The sequence below is a fragment of the Podarcis tiliguerta genome (genome assembly GCF_965153285.1).
Source record: "Podarcis tiliguerta genome assembly, chromosome: Z".
Lineage (NCBI taxonomy): Eukaryota > Metazoa > Chordata > Lepidosauria > Squamata > Lacertidae > Podarcis > Podarcis tiliguerta.
The window spans coordinates 34,955,036-34,975,562 of NC_139553.1; the positions used below are offsets into that span (position 1 = coordinate 34,955,036).

Here is a 20,527-nt window from a genome sequence, read left to right on the forward strand (position 1 = left end):
CTTAGCATTTATATAGAGAATGTCAAGCATTTCAAGCACTTCACAGAAATTAGCATTTTCAATAGCCTTGTAAGGTAGGTCAGCATTCTTATTCTCATACTATACATGGGATGTCTAAGTAGAACCTCTAAAGGAGTTAAGTAAAAACTATAGCAAATGGAAAATTTGATCAGAGGATCTTATCTGCCTCAGATCTCACACTTTGAACCACTTTGTGCACCCTCTCTCTATATATAACGTACACTGCATAATGCAGTAAACATTATTGCATTTCTCCCATATTTATAGTTTGCATATCTGCTGGAGACTTTCTCTCTCCTGAAATATTTTTTTTAATTAACATAGTTAAAATGTGACTAGACCACCTAACCTGCATCATTGGTAAGAGTTGCTCCCCCCCCCCAAAAAAAAACACCTTACTTTACAAAGCATTATAAAACTGAGTAATAGAATTCATAAAATTTTGGGGGAAAACTTTTGCAGGTAAGCTTTATGCACATGGAAAGGAGATAAAAGAACAATTTTTCCCCTTCAAAGAACAGTTTCTTTTAATCTTCATGTACAGAATAAAAACTTCATTTTAATTAATTTAATTAATTTATCTATTGTATTTCAGCCAAAAACCTTCTTTTCTGCCTGGAGTTTGGCTTTTAACGTGGAGGGTTTTTATGTATGTATGATCTCTTTTGCTGGAGCATGAGTTGCTAAACGTGTCCTCTTTTGTTTAGACATATTTGTGTTTACTGTGATTGGTTTTGATATTTACAGACTTCTCATCAAAACAAACGTATGCCTTCCTGGTACCCTCTACAGCCTGAATAAGGTATTTCATAACGTAGACTTCAGTTCTTGAAATCTTATTATTTTAACAGGAGAAATATTCAATCCACATGTGATTTCTTAAACTGTCATATTCATGATTAACAGTATCTCTACACAATGGTCCAAAACTATTTTAACTACCATGGCTTCCCCAAAGAACACTAGGAAATATATTTTTTCAAGAACAGCAAATACTGTTGGATATCTTTTACACAGAACTACAGTTCCCAGCTATGTTGGGAATTTGACAGCAAATGAGTTTTTATACTGATGTTGTAAAATATAGACATGCCTTACATGCTTCCCATAACTTGTAGCTTCCCATAACTTCTACCACGACAGATATCAACTTAAATTGTTCTGCCACAATTTCATTTTCATGACCCATACCCATTATGTAATCAATAAAGCTTCATTACAACCTCAAGCATGCTGCAATGAAAATTGGCTTCTCTACTCTGTTTGGATTACTGTTAATTGCTTTCTCCTCTGGCAAAACAAGACATAGCTCTATAATTTACCTTGTTTTGTTTAGGTACTACATCGGTCACTTAAACCCGTGAGGCTTTTAACTTTTCAGTTCATTATGGATCACCAGCTTCCTCTAAATAGTGGTTTTCTATACAGCAGCTATTTATGGTAATGGGCTTTTAATGCCCATGTGTTTGTCATGCATTGCATATGCACAATTACATTAGTAAACAAAAAAGGGTATCAAGTTCAGATGAAGTTTTTATTTTGGGCTGACACTGGGCAGAATGCAGTAAGGAGCCACAACAAATGAGAAGCAGTCAGAGGGAAAGAACCCATCAAAAAGGTGGGAGAAGCAGCTCTTTCAGGTCTATGCAGATTCCATGGTGCCTCAGTAGAGCTGGCTCCATCCCTATTGGGGATTTAGAAAGAAATACTATACAAATTTAGATGTTCTAATTTCTGCTAAACGAAGAATAATAAGCACTCTGTGTTCCTTATTCTCTTGATCTTCTTGATCTACTTTTTGCCTGTTACAAATAAAGGTCAGTGATCCTGTCTCAGGGCACTGTAAGTGCTTTATAAAGCATTTTGCTTTTGCATTGCTTTATAGACGCTCTCTCCAGAGGGGAGCAAATATTCTCGCTTACACATATTCTCCACTCTAGACAAAGCAATTAGAGTAAGATTTCTGTAGAAGAGGGATGAGGAAGCTATGGCCACACCAAATGCCTGCTAGGTTTGCATGCTGTCTCCAGCTGTGTGATTAATGCAGAAGTAAGTTTCAGTTGCCAACTTCTGCATGTGGAACGTAGTGTGGTGTATTGGGGGTGATATTCAGTGTTGGGAAACCTGATTTGCTTGCAAAAGGTCACAAGTTCAATCCTCAGCATCTTCAGGTAAGGCTGGGAAACACTCCTACCTCAAAACTCTGGAGAGCAGCTGCCAGTTGGTGTAGATAAAACTTAGTTAGATTGACCAATCATGTTGGTATAAACTAGCTCCCTATATTTCATGTTCATCTTTGCCTCTGGAAGAAAAATGTCATGGACCAGTCCTGGCAAAATGGTGCTGGGGGTGGGAGTGAGTATTTAACCCCTTGTCCTCTGGGTTTCTGAGGGGTTTCCTATTGTTATCCTATCTCTCACAGCTGTAATAAACCTACCATTAAAATTATGGACTGGTCATTTCTTTGTCAGAGGGCAAATGGGCAAATTTAGCAGGGGATCAAATACTTTTCTCCCTCACTGTATGGCTTGATTTTAGATCCAAAGGCAGTAAAATTTCAATCCTTAAGTGCCTGGTTGCTTGGTCAAGCTACTAATGGTCAGTCTTGAAAGGTTAATGAGGCTAGAGATTCAACAGTTGAGATCAGTACAGATCTCTAAGATCATTAGACCAATATCACTTGATAGCATCAACATCCTACTGCTTTGCTATATGGTAATAATTTATACCTACTTATAATATCTGCATTTCGCCACAAGACACTTAAGGATAGGGGTACTGGTTAGAAGAGGAACTCTCCAGAAGATTATCTGTACATTACACAATAACTTTTAAAATTGGGATGGCTAACCTTTTTTGGTACAAGGACAACACTGATGGCTTGTGGTGTGTGTGACCAATATTTGCTTGTACACAGGGGCATACTTAGGCTGGCCTGTCAAAGATGCAGTCCAGAGAGGTACAAAAATCAAACCTCTCCGCTTTGCCTCAGGTGGGTATGAGCTTGCTCCCCGGGCCATTCCTCTGCTGCTCTGGACAGCTGGGCGAAGTATGCAGGCTCCTCTGGGTGCCTTGGCAGTAAAATTCAGCCACTGGTGCGGGTCATTACAACAGCCCTGCAGGGCCCCCTCCCCAGTCGGCCAGCAGCATTATTAGAAACGTGAGCAGAGTGCCCAGCAGGGCAAAGAGGGAAGAAAGACAGAGAGCTGGAGAGTGCTAAGGGCACAAGGGACAGTGGTGATTTGGCTACATCTCCTAGCTAAGGGCATAAGGGCGGGCAGGGGGGTGCCAATACGGCTCTTGCTGAGAGCACAAGGAAGCCTAGGTATGCATTTGCATGCAAACTGCACATACAGGAATACAGATCTCTCACATACATGCACAAACACATACTATCAGCATTTCCAGACCTCTCCACTGCAGCCACTGAGATGGCTTTCCACTTATGTTTCCATGAAAAATAAAAGGCAGCATTTCTTCCCACCCCATGGCTCTTAGCTCAGGGGTAGAAATGATACATTTTAGTCTTTAAAAAAAAGCAGCAGAAAAACTTTGTTTCCAGTCTTAGCATAGAATTGCCTAGTTCAAAGTTCAGAGGAGGAAAGACCATTCTGTCTGCTCTTTAGGGAGGCTCCCTAAAAGAGTAGGTAGAAAAGCTTTATCTCCTTATCAGATTGGGAAATACAGCTGCAGGGCCTGTTGTGTCCTTTCCTATGGCTTGGTGGGCCAAATGCAGGTCACAGATTAGCCACCCTTGTGCTAAAATTATGTCCAGATGGGAGGCCTGTTCACTAAATGTCCACTCCTACACCCACCCACCTAAATTTCTATCATTAAAAAGCTGAAAACTTATTAAGTTTTCTATTATGCTAACATTGCCATTTATTTTGCCCTACTGTAGTATGGGCAGACAGATTTTATACATTCTCAATACATTCAAAAACCTGGGAAATCTATTTGAGAAGAGCTGATAGGAAAAAATAAACAAAGAGAACGTGTGTGCTATGCATAATAACTGTACCATACCAACTTCAGCTTTCCTAAAACTATTGTTTTCTCCAGATTTGAAGAGGGCTTCATCCATCAGCTACATTTAACAATCCTTAAGGTCATGTTGGGGAACCTGTGGGACTAGGACTCCCATCATTCCTGACCATTAGGAATGATGATTGGGGCTGCTGGGAATTAGAGAGTAACAACATCTAGAATGACCACAGGTTCTCATTTCCTGCCTTCAAAGTCTTCCTATTCTACCTAAAGGTATTAAATTATTCAGCAATGCTAAGTTTATTCCTATGTGAAGATGACTCACCAATCAATGCTGTTCTGCAGGGTAACTTTGTTTACTTTTAAATTCTAATTCATTTATCAGAGACTGTTCTTTTACAGTCCATTACAATTAAACTCCAAATTTACACACACATGTGTGAAGTGGGTTCTGGCCCAGAAACATTAAATCACTATAAAATATTTTAAGTCTTATCATTCAACTGCATTTTTCTGGCAATTTACCCTGTAATTACAAGATGGCGAAAATGCTGTGGTTCCCCACCACCACTTTTCCTTTTCATTAATCAACAAGATTTTCGGGATGGACCATTCTTCCTGGATAATGGAGATTTAAAATAACCCCAAACAGTGTGGGCTACATCAAGGAATTCCTGTTTGTCCTTACTCTGCCAAGGCAATTCTCCTGACCTAGAATTTGTGGTGGCAAATCAAAGGCATACTGGCATCATGTAGTGAAATAATCCAATGTGGCAGCATCTTTTTTCAAGATACAGCAGCAATCCTGGCGCAAATCAGGAATCACTCCTATGAAGTCACCATTTCTTTAAACACTCCCTATTTGTAGCTATGATTCTCTTACCTTATCTGTGTTAATTGTGCAATGCATCAATATGATGGACTCATTTGGGACTTAATTTTCCTCTTTATTATTCTTCCCAAATAAAGGACAATGAAAGATGAACAAATGGGAGGGACTCAGATTTGCGATAGTAAAATTAGTGATTTAAGAAAAATGTTTCTGCACAATTTAATTATTGCCCTCTGATACAAAGTTCTTTTATCTGGTTTCAAATACAGCTAGAGTACATGCCTCATTCGCTGTACAATAAAACTATAATATAGAGCTCTTGACAGATTCCATCTATCTATTTAGGTGGTACTACTGCTGAAAAATATCAGCTAAAATACGTAATTCAAGCAGTATTCTGGCACTGAAGTATCAGCTAATCAGTCTTTAAGGCTATGATGCTCAAAATCTTGAAGAATGAGCAAACATCTCTTTATCAAAAGAGAATGAATTATCACTGTGGTTTTGGTAAGTCACAGGAACTTGGCTTATCTCAGAAGACTGGTTATTATTAATAGGCAGTTCCTAAAGCTCCTTAGCTCTATATGGTCTCTGCCTGAATTTAATGAAGACAAGTCAGATATTTTTCACACTTCTTTTTACCCACAGCATCTCTAACAAGATTTCTATGTATTTGGTAGTTAATTATATCAGGGACCACACCAAGCACACTAATCCTTCTTCTGTCTCTTTAAGCAGTTAGACATGCTTGATCAAGTTTTTTTCATTTAAACAGCTCCCAGCAATGCCATCAACATTGTCAAACTTACAAAATAGCCAGATTCAGCTAATTAAGCAATGACTGAAGCCCAATTCAAACCACTGTAAGTCTGAAATAGGTCCATTTTGAGCCTAACACTGATTGCGTACCTTATTATTTATTAATTTACATATCACATATATAACAAAATGGCTTCTGAGCAATTTACAACTACAAAATCAATCCATAATTCAAATAAACAATAATATGAAAACATCCTTATAAGAGCTGGCATCATCACATCCTGTAGGTCTGGAAGCATATCTACATAGACTATGTAGGACAAGAGGTACTGTTGTTACAAGTAACCATGCCACCTGTCCATCCACATTACTCTTACTCAAACGTATTTAGGGAGTAATGCCAGATACTACCCAACAGTGGTAACCGTGACAATTTTTATACAAAGCTTTTAGTACCAGAAAAATCTATACTACAGTTTAATGAAATGTGCCCTTTAAAATGATTAAATAAACTCTGGAAACTGTTTATTTAAGAAATCACCAAATACATAAAATAATTCATGGAAGTAAAGAATTATTTTATGTATCTGGTGATTTCTTGAATTTCTTTGGGATTTAAGCACTCTCAAGTATTTCAAATCTAAACCTTTTGGCAAAATCAAAAACTGGAAGAGGATTTCATTTCAGAACTAGAATTCCACTCTTCCACCTACCCTCAGATTAAATTTAACCAATATTTTGAAATATGTAAATTAACTAAGATTATGTAACATGGCAGTTTCTGAAAACCCACTATCCGAAGTCATGCATGCATGTTTGTATGAAACAGGGCATCAGGAAAGGATCCTCCATAAGCAAATACCACCCTCCCAATAACTACAGCTACGGCACTAGCTAAAGTATGCAGTGATAATTCTATGGCAGAGCTTTCCAAATGTTTCATGTTGGTGACACACTTTTTAGACATGCATGATTTCGTGACACGGTTATTCAGTTTTACTAGCCAACCAGAGGCTAGACTAACACCTTTCCAGCCGTGGGAGGAGTGCGGGAAATGTTCACACAACACACCTACACACTGCAGCCAACACACTAACATGTCCTGCGCACAGTTTGGAAAGCTCTATTCTACGGTATCTTCTATCTGAATTCTCTTAAAACTGCTATTTTTGAGAGATGGCTTTCAAACTCCATTTTCAAAGCCTTTCACCTGAATATTCCTAACCACAGTTCATAGTGGTTAATTCTTAACAGGATTATTGTCTCTCAATTTCTTTTTGCTTGCAGCAACCTATCAGCATTACTCTGTTCATCTTCTTTTGCTATAGACATGCTAATTTAAAGTGCTAAAGCTTGGTTCTGTTTCCTTTAATACAATATTCTGCGATGGAGAACATGAAAGGTGATTCAACAGTCAATTCTTTTAGTTGCTTATCTGTAATGAACTATAAAGTGGACAGAAACTCTTTTTATAGAGCAAGAAGAATATTTATATTAATGTGAAATAATTTACCTTTTGAGTATATTATGGCTCAGTATTTAAGTTATTCATTTTAGAAGACTAGTATAATACAAACAGAGGAACAAAGCAACGGCTTTGAAATTTTTCAAGACAGTTCCACTGATGTATCTTTGTTACAATGAAAATGTATAACCTGCAATACAAATTATTAAAACATACTTCAATCTTCATCTGCAGGATGTCACTTTACTACCTACAGGAGCGTATGTGTTAACATTGCAATAGCTGAAACACTAACATTTTTGACTAGTTTAAGTTCCTAAGAACCAAAACAATTCTATTCTATATGAAGCTAAAGAAAAATCTCAGCCTGTTTTCAGCACACAAGAACTGAACGCTGCTTCAAACCTTTATTTCCTGCTCTCTCTTTTTTAAAAAAAGCAGGCTTCGTTTACTTTGAGAGGCAACAAATTGCACAAAAGCAAAGAAAAATGTTTCAACTGCAGCACTTTGTGCCTGGTTTGCATTTAAACCAGCTTCATTTCTGAAGTGTGTTCTGGAAACACATTCTGAGGAAATTCATTGTTCTACTTTCATGTTTTATTGTGTTAAATCTCTCACTGAAATTATAACTCAATTTTGCACTATGTCTGAATATATAAGGAACTGTCAAATCTGCTCCCAGTGAAGGATTACAGCAGTTCTGCTGGTATGGGGCTCTAATTTCAAATGGCTACCTCCACTACCAGTAGTTCTATTGTCTTCTGCATTGGGCTGTTTGTGTTCACTTTTCACCAAAATCCACCCTAAACCAAGGATGTATATCAAGGAAAGAAATGGCAATAAGCAGCAAGCTCTATAGACAACTAGCTTTAACAGACATTACTACTAAGATTTAAACAATAAGCATTTTTACATTTAAGTCCCAATGTTTATTTATTTCTTAAGTATATATACCACCTTTCTGCCAAGACATGGAAGGCAGATTACTATTTTAACACTAAAACATATGAATGTTATAATATGAACAGTTGGTCAGGGGTTTGGTGGTGGAAGGGACAGTCCAGATGAAATAGGCACTGATGTTGACTAGCTGCCTCCTTTGCTCCTTTGCTCTCTTTTTCCTTTCCCCAAGGCAGCTGTGACAATGTCATGGAATAATTGCCTTAAAAACCTGTTAAACAGCAATGTGATATATATTATCCTGATTGGGGGAAAGAACAGGATCCGGTCAGCAGGCCAGATTCTGAGCTACCCAACCCCCTGCAGGACACTTTAATAGTTAAGCCAACTTCAGAAACAAAAACTCTTAAGTGTGCTTTCAATTCTTTTCCTTCCTTTCTTTGCCACTCAGCTTGAGTTCAGACTGTTGATGCAAAGAAAAATGTTCCTTTGCAACTTGGATTGAACTCAAGTCAGGCTGCAAAGGAAGATCCCTGTAGCCAATACCAGCAGGGTTTGCAATCAGTACAGATCGGATCAGCATGGATGGCAATCTCTGCTTTCAGCAGGAAGTGGCTGCACTCCAGGGCTTCTGATCTGGAACCACACGGTTCTTGCCTTTCATGATGTAAGATAGTTAGGATATATATGTAAGAAAAATGCAAAAGGTGTGCACTCCCCCCCCCCCGCAGTAAGAAGCAAGAAAGCCATTTTCACTGGATACTAGGGGTTGGAGATGGTAACCAAGCCCAGCAAATGCTGAATACTATATCCAGGCCCACATCACCCCCCAACCCAAATATCACAATGAGAAATAATTCATTATTGTCTGACAACAGAAATTACCATTTTCAAACTATAGCACTTGCCATAATGAAATTTTAATTTTGCTACTTAAGGCTGCCTCTGAACTTTAAAAAAGCAGATTTGTTTTAGGAAATCTGGAGTAAAAAGTTGCATTATAATGTAAGCTTATTGTTCTAAATTTGCATGCCAGAATTGCATTATACATATCAAAGAGACATTCAAGAGGCCAAAATAAAGTACAATAATTGCAAACAATATGCACATTTTTCCAAGTGTTATATTGTGGATCTGCAAGTGGTGACAGACTACAGTGGTACTCACCGGAACTTTATTTCCGATAATCTGCATGCAGTGATCAACGGAGAGCAGTAATAAGAGATAAATAAAAAAAGCAGAATTAGTAAGCTGAAGCATTTCACACAAGTAGCCAAGAGTTTAGTAGTTAGTAACTGTTAATGATATTTAATGTTAAAACATAGAATATATTCACAGAGTCATTTCAACAAGCTGAAAAACAAAATACAAACTGAATTATAATTGTATACTTCCAGAACGTTATAATATGAAGAAATGGGCTTATTTGGCTAGGGATATGTTATTTATTAATTCATGCATACACAAGAACTGAAAATGCTTATTTATTAGGCACACATTTAATACCTGCCATCAAAATTAAGCACACTGTTTTGAGTATCGTTTTATAAAAGTGGCATGCTGCAGCAAATAACTTAATTTCCAGCAGTACCTTCATTATTTTCCACAAAAATACTGTATTGAGGAGATGCCTGTAATACCAGCATTTTAATTTGGATGGTACTTCACTTGAATTAAAGAAACCCGTCTGAATGCTTAAGTGCTTAAATGTAACGCATTGGAGTAATGCTTTTTCCAACATGAAATCTTATGTGTTTCTCATCTCAAACTGGGAATTTGTTTTTAGAACTATCAGGGTTCGTGACAGGGGACAAGTTATTGCCCTACATCTCTCCTTTGCACTGATGTCCAAGGGCATGGGATTGATTGAAGAAAAATATGCAACCCTGAATTGGGACAAACTAGCACTAGACAGTCAATGAATATTTATCTAGCAGGCAGTTATATACAGCTCTTCTGGCACATGCAGATGGATGTTCTACAGCAATTATAGAAACATAGTGGCTCCTGTAAGTGGCCCCTCCCGCCCCCAATTGCCACCACAAGTGTGTCTGCAGGATGACCTTGCCCGGGGGGGGGGGGGCGTGTCAGTAACAGCTTTTCTAAACAAGAAAGTTGTTTCACTGCAAATTTTTTTTAGGAAGTGGTCTAATCTTATGTAAACTGTTTTGTGAAGACCACCTAAAAAGCCGTATATAAATTAAATAAAAGTGCAACACAGCTGGCCACAACTGCTGGATAATAATAGAACAGTATTTTGCTATGTACTTAGGCATTCCAACAGTCAATGCAGACAACTGCTATTGCACCAACACTGAGAACTTTGTGGTAGACCTGCCTGCTGCCTCAGCAGAAAAGCACAAAGTGACATTACTACGTAGAGAGCATTTCTGGGTAAAGTAATATTTTTGATTTGCAGAAGGCACAAGTTTTATCTTGAACCCTTGATATAACCAGATTCCCACCTCACCCTATGTTTTAATGCTTTTCATTTCCTAAGAATGAGCCATAGCCAGGTAATAGAAGCAGTGTCAAAATCAGTATGTCTAAAGCAATGCCCAGTTTTCAAGCACCCACTTTAGCATTTTAACTGATTTAAATATTGAGTTATATTCTGAAAACACACCCAGAAACTTTATGGTGCACAGTGGGTAAAATTTATCTGAAAAATAAATTATAATTTCTCCACTTCCTGTATCCCAAATTGTGCTAGCAGGCCAGAAATTTTGGGAATCAGATACCAGCATGGACACTCACCCACACACCCACAATTCAAATAATATTTTCTTCGTGTAATTGTAGCAATAGGACTGCTCTATTTGGGTATTTTGAAATGTATGAATTGGACCTGAGGTAACCAGTGGTACCTCAAGTTATGAACTTAATTCGTTCTGGAGGTCCGTTCTTAACCCAGAACCATCCTTAACCTGAGACGGCACTTTCACTAATGGGGCCTCCCACTGCCGCCGCACCACCGGCACACAGTTTCCGTTCTTATCCTGGGGCAAAGTTCTCAACCCGAGGTACTACTTCCGGGTTAGTGGAGTTTGTAAACCGAAGTGTTTGCAACCCGAAGCGTTTGTAACCCGAGGTACCACTGTACTGAATTGGTACATAACAGAGACAGGTAAGAGAGATAACAGATTAATCAGCATACTTTTTAAAATAAAATCATGCAAACTGTCAAAGTCAGATAAGTGTTATCAGTAAGAGAAGAATGACAACATGCTTCATATAAGGCTGGCTCCAAGTTTAAGGGTCACAGTTAACAGTAATCTGTGCCAGACAGCTGGGTTACCCAACTGGGATTGTAGAGGTTGATGGGCAGTGGGATGACATGTCTTTGAGAGTGGGCTATGTATCTCTTGCACCTTCCCCTCATGTTTTGAGATGTTTTGTTTCAACTCTGCATATATGTCAATTGGGTGCAATACAAGGCTAAGTTCTGGTGAGACCCCTTGCTAGCCACATTTGTTTCCCAAAGGCATATAAATTAGTATATGCAAATTCCACTTCCACCCCAAGTTTTTTAAGTATGTAGCAACATGGGGTGGGGTGGGGGTGGCTATTTTAATTTCCACAACACCAAGTATGTAAACAGAATTGTAAATAATTAAAATGGTGAGTGGTTCACAGATCCAATCACCCAGCATGGATGGAGAGGGGGCAAGTGTAAGAAATGGGGTGTCAACAGCTGCCCAAGGACCCCTGGTACCAACACCTGTCCTGGCTACCAAAGAAATGTTTTTGAATTCCTTTAGATCAAGGTCATAGTGGAAAATAATGGCAAGTTACTGCACCTCAGTATTCATTTGTTTTTCAAACAGTACTCTGCTCAGTAAGATGCAGTTTGTGGACAACTTTACAGCTGAGATTTTGCTATAAACATTGCCCCCTCTAGCTACACTTTTCTTGGCCTAGAGTTGGCTGACAGAGTTTGGTTTAGCACCAAGTTCTGAAAAATGTGTTTGGTATACTAACTATTCTTGTGTACTGCTAAAAAATGGTGTATGCTTTCTCCCTTCTAAAGCAAAGTTGGGATTAAAGTTATTGTACAAGGCACCGCACTTGAAGAAACAGTTGTAGTTATTCATCCTCTGCCCACTCCCCTGCCCACCCCCCGGTCAAATAATGTACAGATTTCTTCCAGCTTTCTTTTCTCTCATCTGAAGAGCTGCTGCATATCAGAATGTTACTTATTAGACTTGCATTTCAACCATGTGAAGCATATGCTAAGTTTGACATAACTGGCAGGACATTAAAAATAAATAAATCTTAAAGTTGCACATCAAGCTGCTTTACTAATACAGGACAAAAAGCCATGCTACAACCTCTGGAAAAAATATACCTTTATTATTCAGTGTTCAATATTAACTTTACGATCCTGAGATACATAACCATGCATAATTACCACATGTTTATCCTAATCTGGCCTTTGACATCCGAGATGTATATTTTTAGGACCCATCCTATTCTTGTAATTTGTTTTGGAATGTTTTAATGTCGTATCTTAAATTGTTGTGACCTACTCAGAGCCTAGGACTTGCTGATCAGAAGGTCGTCTCATGTTATGAGCAGTTTCTGGTTATGAACGGCCCTCCAGGACAGATTAAGTACGTAACACGAGGTACCACTGTATTGTCAGTGCAATAGTATCCATTTGTAGTAAGGTTACTGGTTACTCAGCAACTAAATTACACTCAAACATAGAGCACGGGTACCCATTAAATTTGCAGTTGAACAGGCAAAATAAACTGTAGCATGGAAGACAGTAGCAGTAGATGATCCATTATTCACAGTGGAGCAGATAAGGGGTCCTTACCCCTAGCCCAGCCCACCACCGCCACCAATTCCTCCTACAATCCTTAGTAATAATGGCTGCTTTGGATCTTTTCTTCGCTCCCAAGAAGATGAAGAGGTAACAGAATTTGGACTCTATGACTGAGCTGCCATCCACCCCAAACTGACTATTGTAAGTGCAGCTTTGGAGCATATGGGGGTGGGGACAAAAGCAGTGATTTGCAGGTGGCTACCAATAAGGGACGCGGGTGGCGCTGTGGGTTAAACCACAGAGCCTAGGGCTTGCCGAAGGTCAGCGGTTCGAATCCCCGTGACAGGGTAAGCTCTCATTGCTTGGTCCCTGCTCCTGCCCACCTAGCAGTTTGAAAGCACATCAAAGTGCAAGTAGATAAACAGGTACCGCTCTGGCAGGAAGGTAAACAGCATTTCCGTGCACTGCTCTGGTTCGCCAGAAGCGGCTTAGTCATTCTGGCCACATGACCCAGAAGCTGTATGCCGGCTCCCTTGGCCAATAAAGCGAGATGAGCGCCGCAACCCCAGAGTCATCTGTGACTGGACCTAATGGTCAGGGGTCCCTTTACCTTTACCTTTACCCTGGGACCTTAGGGTAAAGGGCAGGTACAAGTAAAATAAATTGGATTCACTAAATTTATCCTGAAAAAACAATATGATTGATTTACCATAAAAAGGTTAGACTTTAAGGCCACTTAAGTGAACAAAGAAGGATTTTCATCAAGCCTCTCTAGTCCTGGTGTACCCATTATACCTCACTGGCTTATACACACTTAAGCTCAACATCATTAGTTCCAGTGTTCACCAGTGAGAGCAAGGAATAAGGCTACACTGTATAGCTCACTTCTCATGCACTGTATAAGTGTCTCTAAAAATTGGGCATTATATAGTTGTACATGAAAAGGTTTATTCTGGATCAGGAACCCAACCTTTCAGAGTTCTAGATCCTAGTGAAGTCCCATTCCCAAAGTCCTTACTCTCATGTTGGTCAACACAAAGCAAATAATGCCCCAATTAGGATTTTACTGCTATGTAAAAATAAACTTGAATGGTTATATGAATTATTACAACAAAGTAGTATATTAATGCAAGGTTAGGAACCCAGTTCTAATCATTATTTAAGGATGATGATCTTTCCCCATACAAATACATCCTAAAAAATAGCTTTAAACCCTTCACATTATTCTTACCAATAATACTTTTAAATCCTGATGAAGTTCAAGCAAAATATTTTCAGTCTATTATCCTATATTTTTGTTTTAATGAAGATGTGAATTGCACGACTGAATTACATTGAGTAAGATGTAATGCCTTCAACTCTGATTTTTAAAGACATGTGTATGAGGCCCGTGTGTCCAATTAACAAAGTGGCTGCAATGTGTATTTTCACTCATAACGGCTGAGATCAACAAATAAAACAAGTTATTTCAAATAAATTTAGTCATGTGTAGTTTAAGTTTGATTGTGTGTGCTGTTACACTGCCTCAACTTTGGAATTCTCTCCATTCTGCTCCACATTTATACACAAATTGGGCAAACACAAATATAATCTCATTTACTACTTCATTTTAATACATGATTATTCATGCACTGTTATCTGCATTTTGCACTCTGATTTAGTTATGTAGAATGATTATATTTCTGCCTTTAGGTATTTGAAAAATAGTACTGAATATGCAAGCTTGGGTTTCCCAAAGCACTTTACTATAAACAATAACTTGAATACAAAACTGGGAAAAGATTCATTGGAATTTCAAAGTAAAACCGTGCACATCATGTAATTCTACTGAAATAAGGCTAGTGGCAAATTTCACTTATCACTTGGAAACATATTTCTGCCCTTGGATACCCAGGCAAATTAGAAAGCATGCAGCTAGTATGTCTGGATAGTGCTACAATGTGTGACTTAAGTTGACATTCAGCAGCTTGTAAAGGAGTGCCACAAGAGCTGAAGGAACAAATGGATTAGACGTTAACTTCAGGTGATTCTCGGCAACTGCTATGTATTGTGAATGTTTTCATTAAAAGAAAGCGAGGAAGTGATCAAGAGACATGCATGAAGACATGCATAAAATCTCTTTAACATTGGATTAAACCTAAAATCCTAAATAGTTTTACTCAGAAGCAATCTCTGTTCACTCACTTCTAAGTAACATTTAAGGATAAAGGTGTCTGTCGCATGTATGTTCAAAAATGTTTTAAATGGATACTGTGAAAATGATAAATTCATGCATCCTTTTATTTTCCTATTAAAAGAACAAACTGGTAAACCACAGATGGAAATCTTCAGACCATCAGACCTCCTCATTTGGGCACAAAATCCAGTTCAGCTAAGCACCTGGCCTACATGATATATAACATCAGGTGTTCAGCAGGTAAAAACCTGGATCAGCCAAAGTGGTTTGCAGGCCCAATCAACAAGCTGTTCAGGGCACCTACAAATATCTGCACAAAGGACTTCACATGACCCAACAATCTCCTACTTGTTGGGTCTTGAAAACTCCCTTGCAGAACATTCTACACTGGGGTCTTGCACAGCATTTAGCTGATTGACGTGGAGAACTCCGGTACTTTGCATGATTTATCAACAAAATGTGTGGGCAAAAAAAGTTAGGTTAGGTAATGTCATTGTGATTAACAGGTGTGTGACCTCAACTGCCTGTCATATTTGGTCCATGGGTGTGGGTATGTGAAAACAATCTGGTCCACTGTTGCTCCGCTAGCTCTAAGACTGACATCAGCAGGGAAATATACGTAGTGGGGGGAAATGCTTCCTCACATGTCCATTAACGGAGAACTTCAGCATCATAAGACTTCACCTTAAAAAAAATTAAGAGTTCTTTGTATGCTCATTGAAAGTTAACATTCATTGAACATACAAATATGATGTTCTTATGAAGACACTTAAACTGTCCCTTTCAGACTGGGAATGTGACACTGTGCCCATTTCAAAGCCTAGAAGAGCAGATTACCTAACAAACTATACATATTGTCCCATGAAAAGCAACGGGTTATTTCACAGGAAGGAAAGCTGCAAACTAGAATTCAACAACCTCAATCTAGGTCACAAAAGTGATGTTTTATTATCACCAGGTGTTTATTATTTCCCACTACTTCTGCAATTAGAATCACTGGTTAGGTTTCAAAGAACCCTTTATGTATGTATATGAGTGCAGGGAGGCAGTTATTGTGTTGTTTGTTATGTTATCATGTTTGTGTTTTTATACTGTAAACTGCTCTGTGATCCTTGGATAAAGGGTGGTATATAAATTTAATTAATTAATAGTAACAACAACAATAATAATGCAAGCAAAAATCATTTTTCACAGTAGTTCCTTGCTACATCAAATAATTTAGTGAAGCTGTCCTAATAGGCTGTATATGGGACTGCCCTTTGAATGAATCAATTTGAGAGCCAGAAACTACAGAAACTAGGACAGTCAGCCAGTACCAAAGAACATGGTTTGAAATTAGGATACTTTTACACCTTGTTTTCAAATTACTATCAGCATCTCCCACATTTGTGGCATTTACTGTGTAAGAGATACTGAGAAAAGCCCTAATGATTATTCTGGAGCAGTGGATTTAGGATACTTAATGGTTTACAGTAAAGACAGCATCATGTTTTAGATTACCAAGCAGTTGTGAAATATGTAATACATTCTAATTAAGGCTTTTATCCATCGTTGAAGGCATTTTAAAGGATTTTATGAAGAAAGCTTTGTAAGCACTCTAGGAAGGATAAACTGAAGCAGAAATCTGAAGATTTGAGTTGAAACTGCAGATGATGTTAAGAGTATTAGTCTGACCTATCTTTGAGGGTGGGAGACTTCCTACTTACAGATTTGGCAGTTGCAGAAATGTACTGGACAACCATCTCACGTTTTGTGGTCAAGTCCTTATTCCGTAAAGGAGCTTTTCGTTCTTCATTCAGGTTCATGTCTTCCTGTAAGTAAATAATCATAACATTGCCAGGATTGGATTAATATTTCATAGTTTCAGTTAATCTTCATGAGTACAGATGCTAAGAATTGCTCTATGTTTAAAGAGAAAGGAGGGATGACTAGTTTACTCTAGACAGGCTATTTCACATCATCATCCTAAGCTATTTGTTTATATGAGCAACATTAATGCACAATTTCCAGCATGCTCATATACACACACGTTAAATGCTAAGCAACAGAATGCAACAAGTACAGTGGTGCAGTTAACTGCCCAAGTAATAATTTGGGGTATAACTCTTCTCTCAAGAGCTATTGACCGAATACACTCATCTCAGGAAACCAAAATAAACTATGTTTTAATGTGAGCTTGCAGTGCCCTGGTGCACACAGCTGGAATTTTTGCCATTTCACTCCTCCCTTGGTGCACCTATGAGGAAACAGGTTAGAGTCTGGTTTGTTATGTGGAAACCCAAACTTATATTTAGTTTCTCAAAAAGACCACAAATAGTAAGCAATTTTTAAAAAATTGACTTACCACTTATGTGGAGAAAAAAGAAACCACAAGCCCATGTTCAAATGCAGTAACAACCTTAATTCTGGTCTGTTCCCTCCCTGGCAACAAAATACAGTGGTGCCTCGCAAGACGAAAAGAATCCGTTCCGTGAGTCTCTTCATCTAGCGGTTTTTTCATCTTGCGAAGCAAGCCCATTAGCGGATTAGCGGTTTAGCGCTATTAGCGGTTTAGCAGCTATTAGCGGCTATTAAAGTCTTAAGGGATTAGCGGATTAGCTGCTAAAAGGCTATTAGCAGCTTAGTGCCTTAGAAAAAGGGGGTGAGGAGCGGAAAAAAAAACCCCAGGAATCGCAAGACATTTTCGTCTTGCGAAGCAAGCCCATAGCAAATTCGTTTTGCGAAGCACCTCCAAAACGGAAAACCCTTTCGTCTAGCGGGTTTTCCGTCTTGCGAGGCATTCATCTTGCGGGGCACCACTGTATCAGGAGCAGAGAAGGTCCCATGGTTTCATCAGTGTGCATCAGCACATTCACATTAAAACACAGCTTATTTTAACTATTTTAAAATGTTTCATGTAAACCAGGCCAGATACAAACATCCTTCCATGATAACATTCCAGGTAAGGAAGCAAGCAATGACCTTGAGATAGACACTGAGAATTGTCTCTCTATGATGACAATAGTTTTCCTAACCATAATCTGCATATACTGTTCATTCATTAGGCATCTCCACCACACTACAACTCCTAGCCACTGATTTATCTCAAAAAAAACCCCCAACAATTTTGGGGTAACATCCCCATGGCAACTGAAACGTGTCTTTCAGTCCCCTATCCAAGACAATCAAATTAAAATGTATGTTGGAATATTCACACACTAATCTATCTCCTTCTCATTCACTATTTAATTAGTGTCTTCATTGGTCTTGGAGCAAGGATTAACCGTTTTGCTCAGAAGCTCAATAACAGAGTTACGACAACTGATAACACAGAAGTCTAATTTTATGTATTGTTCACAATACAAACACATGCTTGTCAAGCAAAAAGCTTACCATCATTTTTTCAAACAAATCCATAACTTCTTTTTCTGATAAATTCATTGAACGTTCATCAAATAGTGGCTGAGCCACTGGCAATTCATTTATAGAAGCCTGGGAGTCAATGGGGTGCTGAATGAGAAGTTTCTCCTTTTTGACGCCCGATTTCCTAAAACTGGTTATTCTGTCACGCTGCAGAAAGAACACAAATACTTTCTATTAGGGGTAACATATAAGAGAAAATCATTTACTTCCACTTTGCATGCTAAAATTAATAATCATGCTGAAGATAATTAAGCCATACAGCTACAATTCTGAGACTGTACTTCAGAGCTTTGCTTTGCCTAATCATGGGGTGTACTCCCCTTTAAAATGCAATATTTCTCTACAGAATATAATGTACAATTTGTGTATTTAAATCAGATGCAATTATAGTCCAAATAATGTGGTGCATAGCATCACTTGCCTAGAAACAGGGCAATGTGTAGTCTTTTAAGTTCTGAGTCTCAAAATTCTCAACCAAGATAGCTCAAAATAGCTCAGAATTTGGTTTAAGAAAAAGTGAAATCTAAATCTGTTAAGTCAGACAAGTGGAGAAAATATGCTCATTTTGTATAAAAGTATTTTGCTACTACAGTAATCGGGAAAATCTGGATCTGAGTGGGATTTCAGAAGATATTACTCATCCTTTTTGAACCGTATTTTCCCCGCAGCCTTTCATGCTAGAAATCACCATGTAAGGATGAGTTTCCAAAACTAAACTCTATGCTTGTGTTCACAGATTTGTAATGTATACAGCTCTATTTATATAGGTAAGCATTCAAAGTCTTCAGGTAATATCCAGTTCTCAACTACAAACCAGAGGACGGCTGAACTGGATATATCCAAAATTACAGAGCCATGGATTACTTAATTATGTTCATGATAGGCTTGGATCAAAACATCTTAAAAGTCACTCTAGGTTTAAGTACAGTCTCTTTTTTAGGATTCATCAGACAAACAAGTTAGCTGTTATATTGCTTCAAGATCTTTTACAAGCATTAGCTGAAGGGAACGTTAAGCAGCACAGAATTGTCAGTAAAATGGTTTAGTAGATTTCTTCTCTGTGCAAGTACTGCATGCAAGCTTGCATATTCAACAGCCACTACTTCTCCTACTGGATGGTCTTACAGGAAGCATGGGACAAAGTTTTGCTTAAAATGAATTAACTTGATACAACCCAGTTATGTGAGAGATGGGTAATATTGGAGCTCTACGGGAAATGCTTTCCACCCTTGTTCTCCATGCACATAAAATGCAAAATTACAGTGGTAGTCTATTTCTTCAAAGAATACAATAATTTGTAATATCCATTATAATGGATGTGTTCTTTAGCATACTTTAATAACACTTATTAAGTATTCATTATAATGGATGTTACCTGTGGCAAATATATCATGAGTGATTTAGACAGCAGGGGTTTGTGGCACATTTTGATAGGAGCTATAGAGCTCATATACCAACAGAAAGGCTACAGTCAGGCAAGACTACAGGCACCTTAGCAGGCTATAAGTTAGATGCAAATACCACATCAAGGGATAGAGAGGTAAATGCTACCTCAACTCTGGACTTGACTTGTAATGCACTTGCCAAAATGATTAGCCACCACTGCTCTGAAGTGTTACAGGGTGCCAAATGTCATATTACTAATGAGAGAGACAGTATTCACATCTACATCTGAAAGTCTTTGACAGCATCAGGGTTGAAAGGATTAAAAGCAGGAAAGTATCAGGGAAAATAGTTATTTAAAACCAAATAGGCAAGAGATAGCTTTTCCAAAGTTTGTTCCCTTATAGCAAGAACAGTGAACCTATGGCCCTTCAGGTGTTGCTGGAACACAACCCCCTTAATCCCTAGACACTGGTAATGCTGACTGGAGCTGATGGGAGTCAGGAGTCCAACATGTAAAGGAAAACAGCTTCCTCAGTCTTTCCTTACATGGTGGAACACTTCACAATATTCATGTCCCACTGGTCATAATTACTCTTATGCAGCAGAAGCAGCATGCACTAGAAAGAGACACAAACCCAGCACATAAGACTCTTACCATATCATCTGCCAAAGTTTTTATCTGAAGATTCTAGTTAATTTTTAAAAAAAAGAAGAAAAGAAAACAGTATATTACCCAACATACCTTTTGAAATTAACATGAAGTTCCCGAAGCTTGTTTTTTACTTGTTTCTAAAGCTTTTTTCATTATTTTCTCACAAAATGCTT

General features: G+C 38.3%; 1 protein-coding gene across 1 annotated transcript in view; it reads right to left on the minus strand.

The window, feature by feature from the left end:
• DIAPH2 (diaphanous related formin 2) overlaps positions 1 to 20,527 on the minus strand; it is a 334,973-nt gene that overhangs the window by 295,010 nt on the left and 19,436 nt on the right. Inside the window, exons 2-4 of the mRNA XM_083422248.1 lie at positions 20,358 to 20,390; positions 18,287 to 18,463; positions 16,621 to 16,725 (exon numbers count right to left, since the gene is read on the minus strand). Of these exons, the coding sequence (XP_083278374.1) occupies positions 16,621 to 16,725; positions 18,287 to 18,463; positions 20,358 to 20,390 (315 nt within the window). The remainder of the gene's footprint in view (positions 1 to 16,620; positions 16,726 to 18,286; positions 18,464 to 20,357; positions 20,391 to 20,527) is intronic.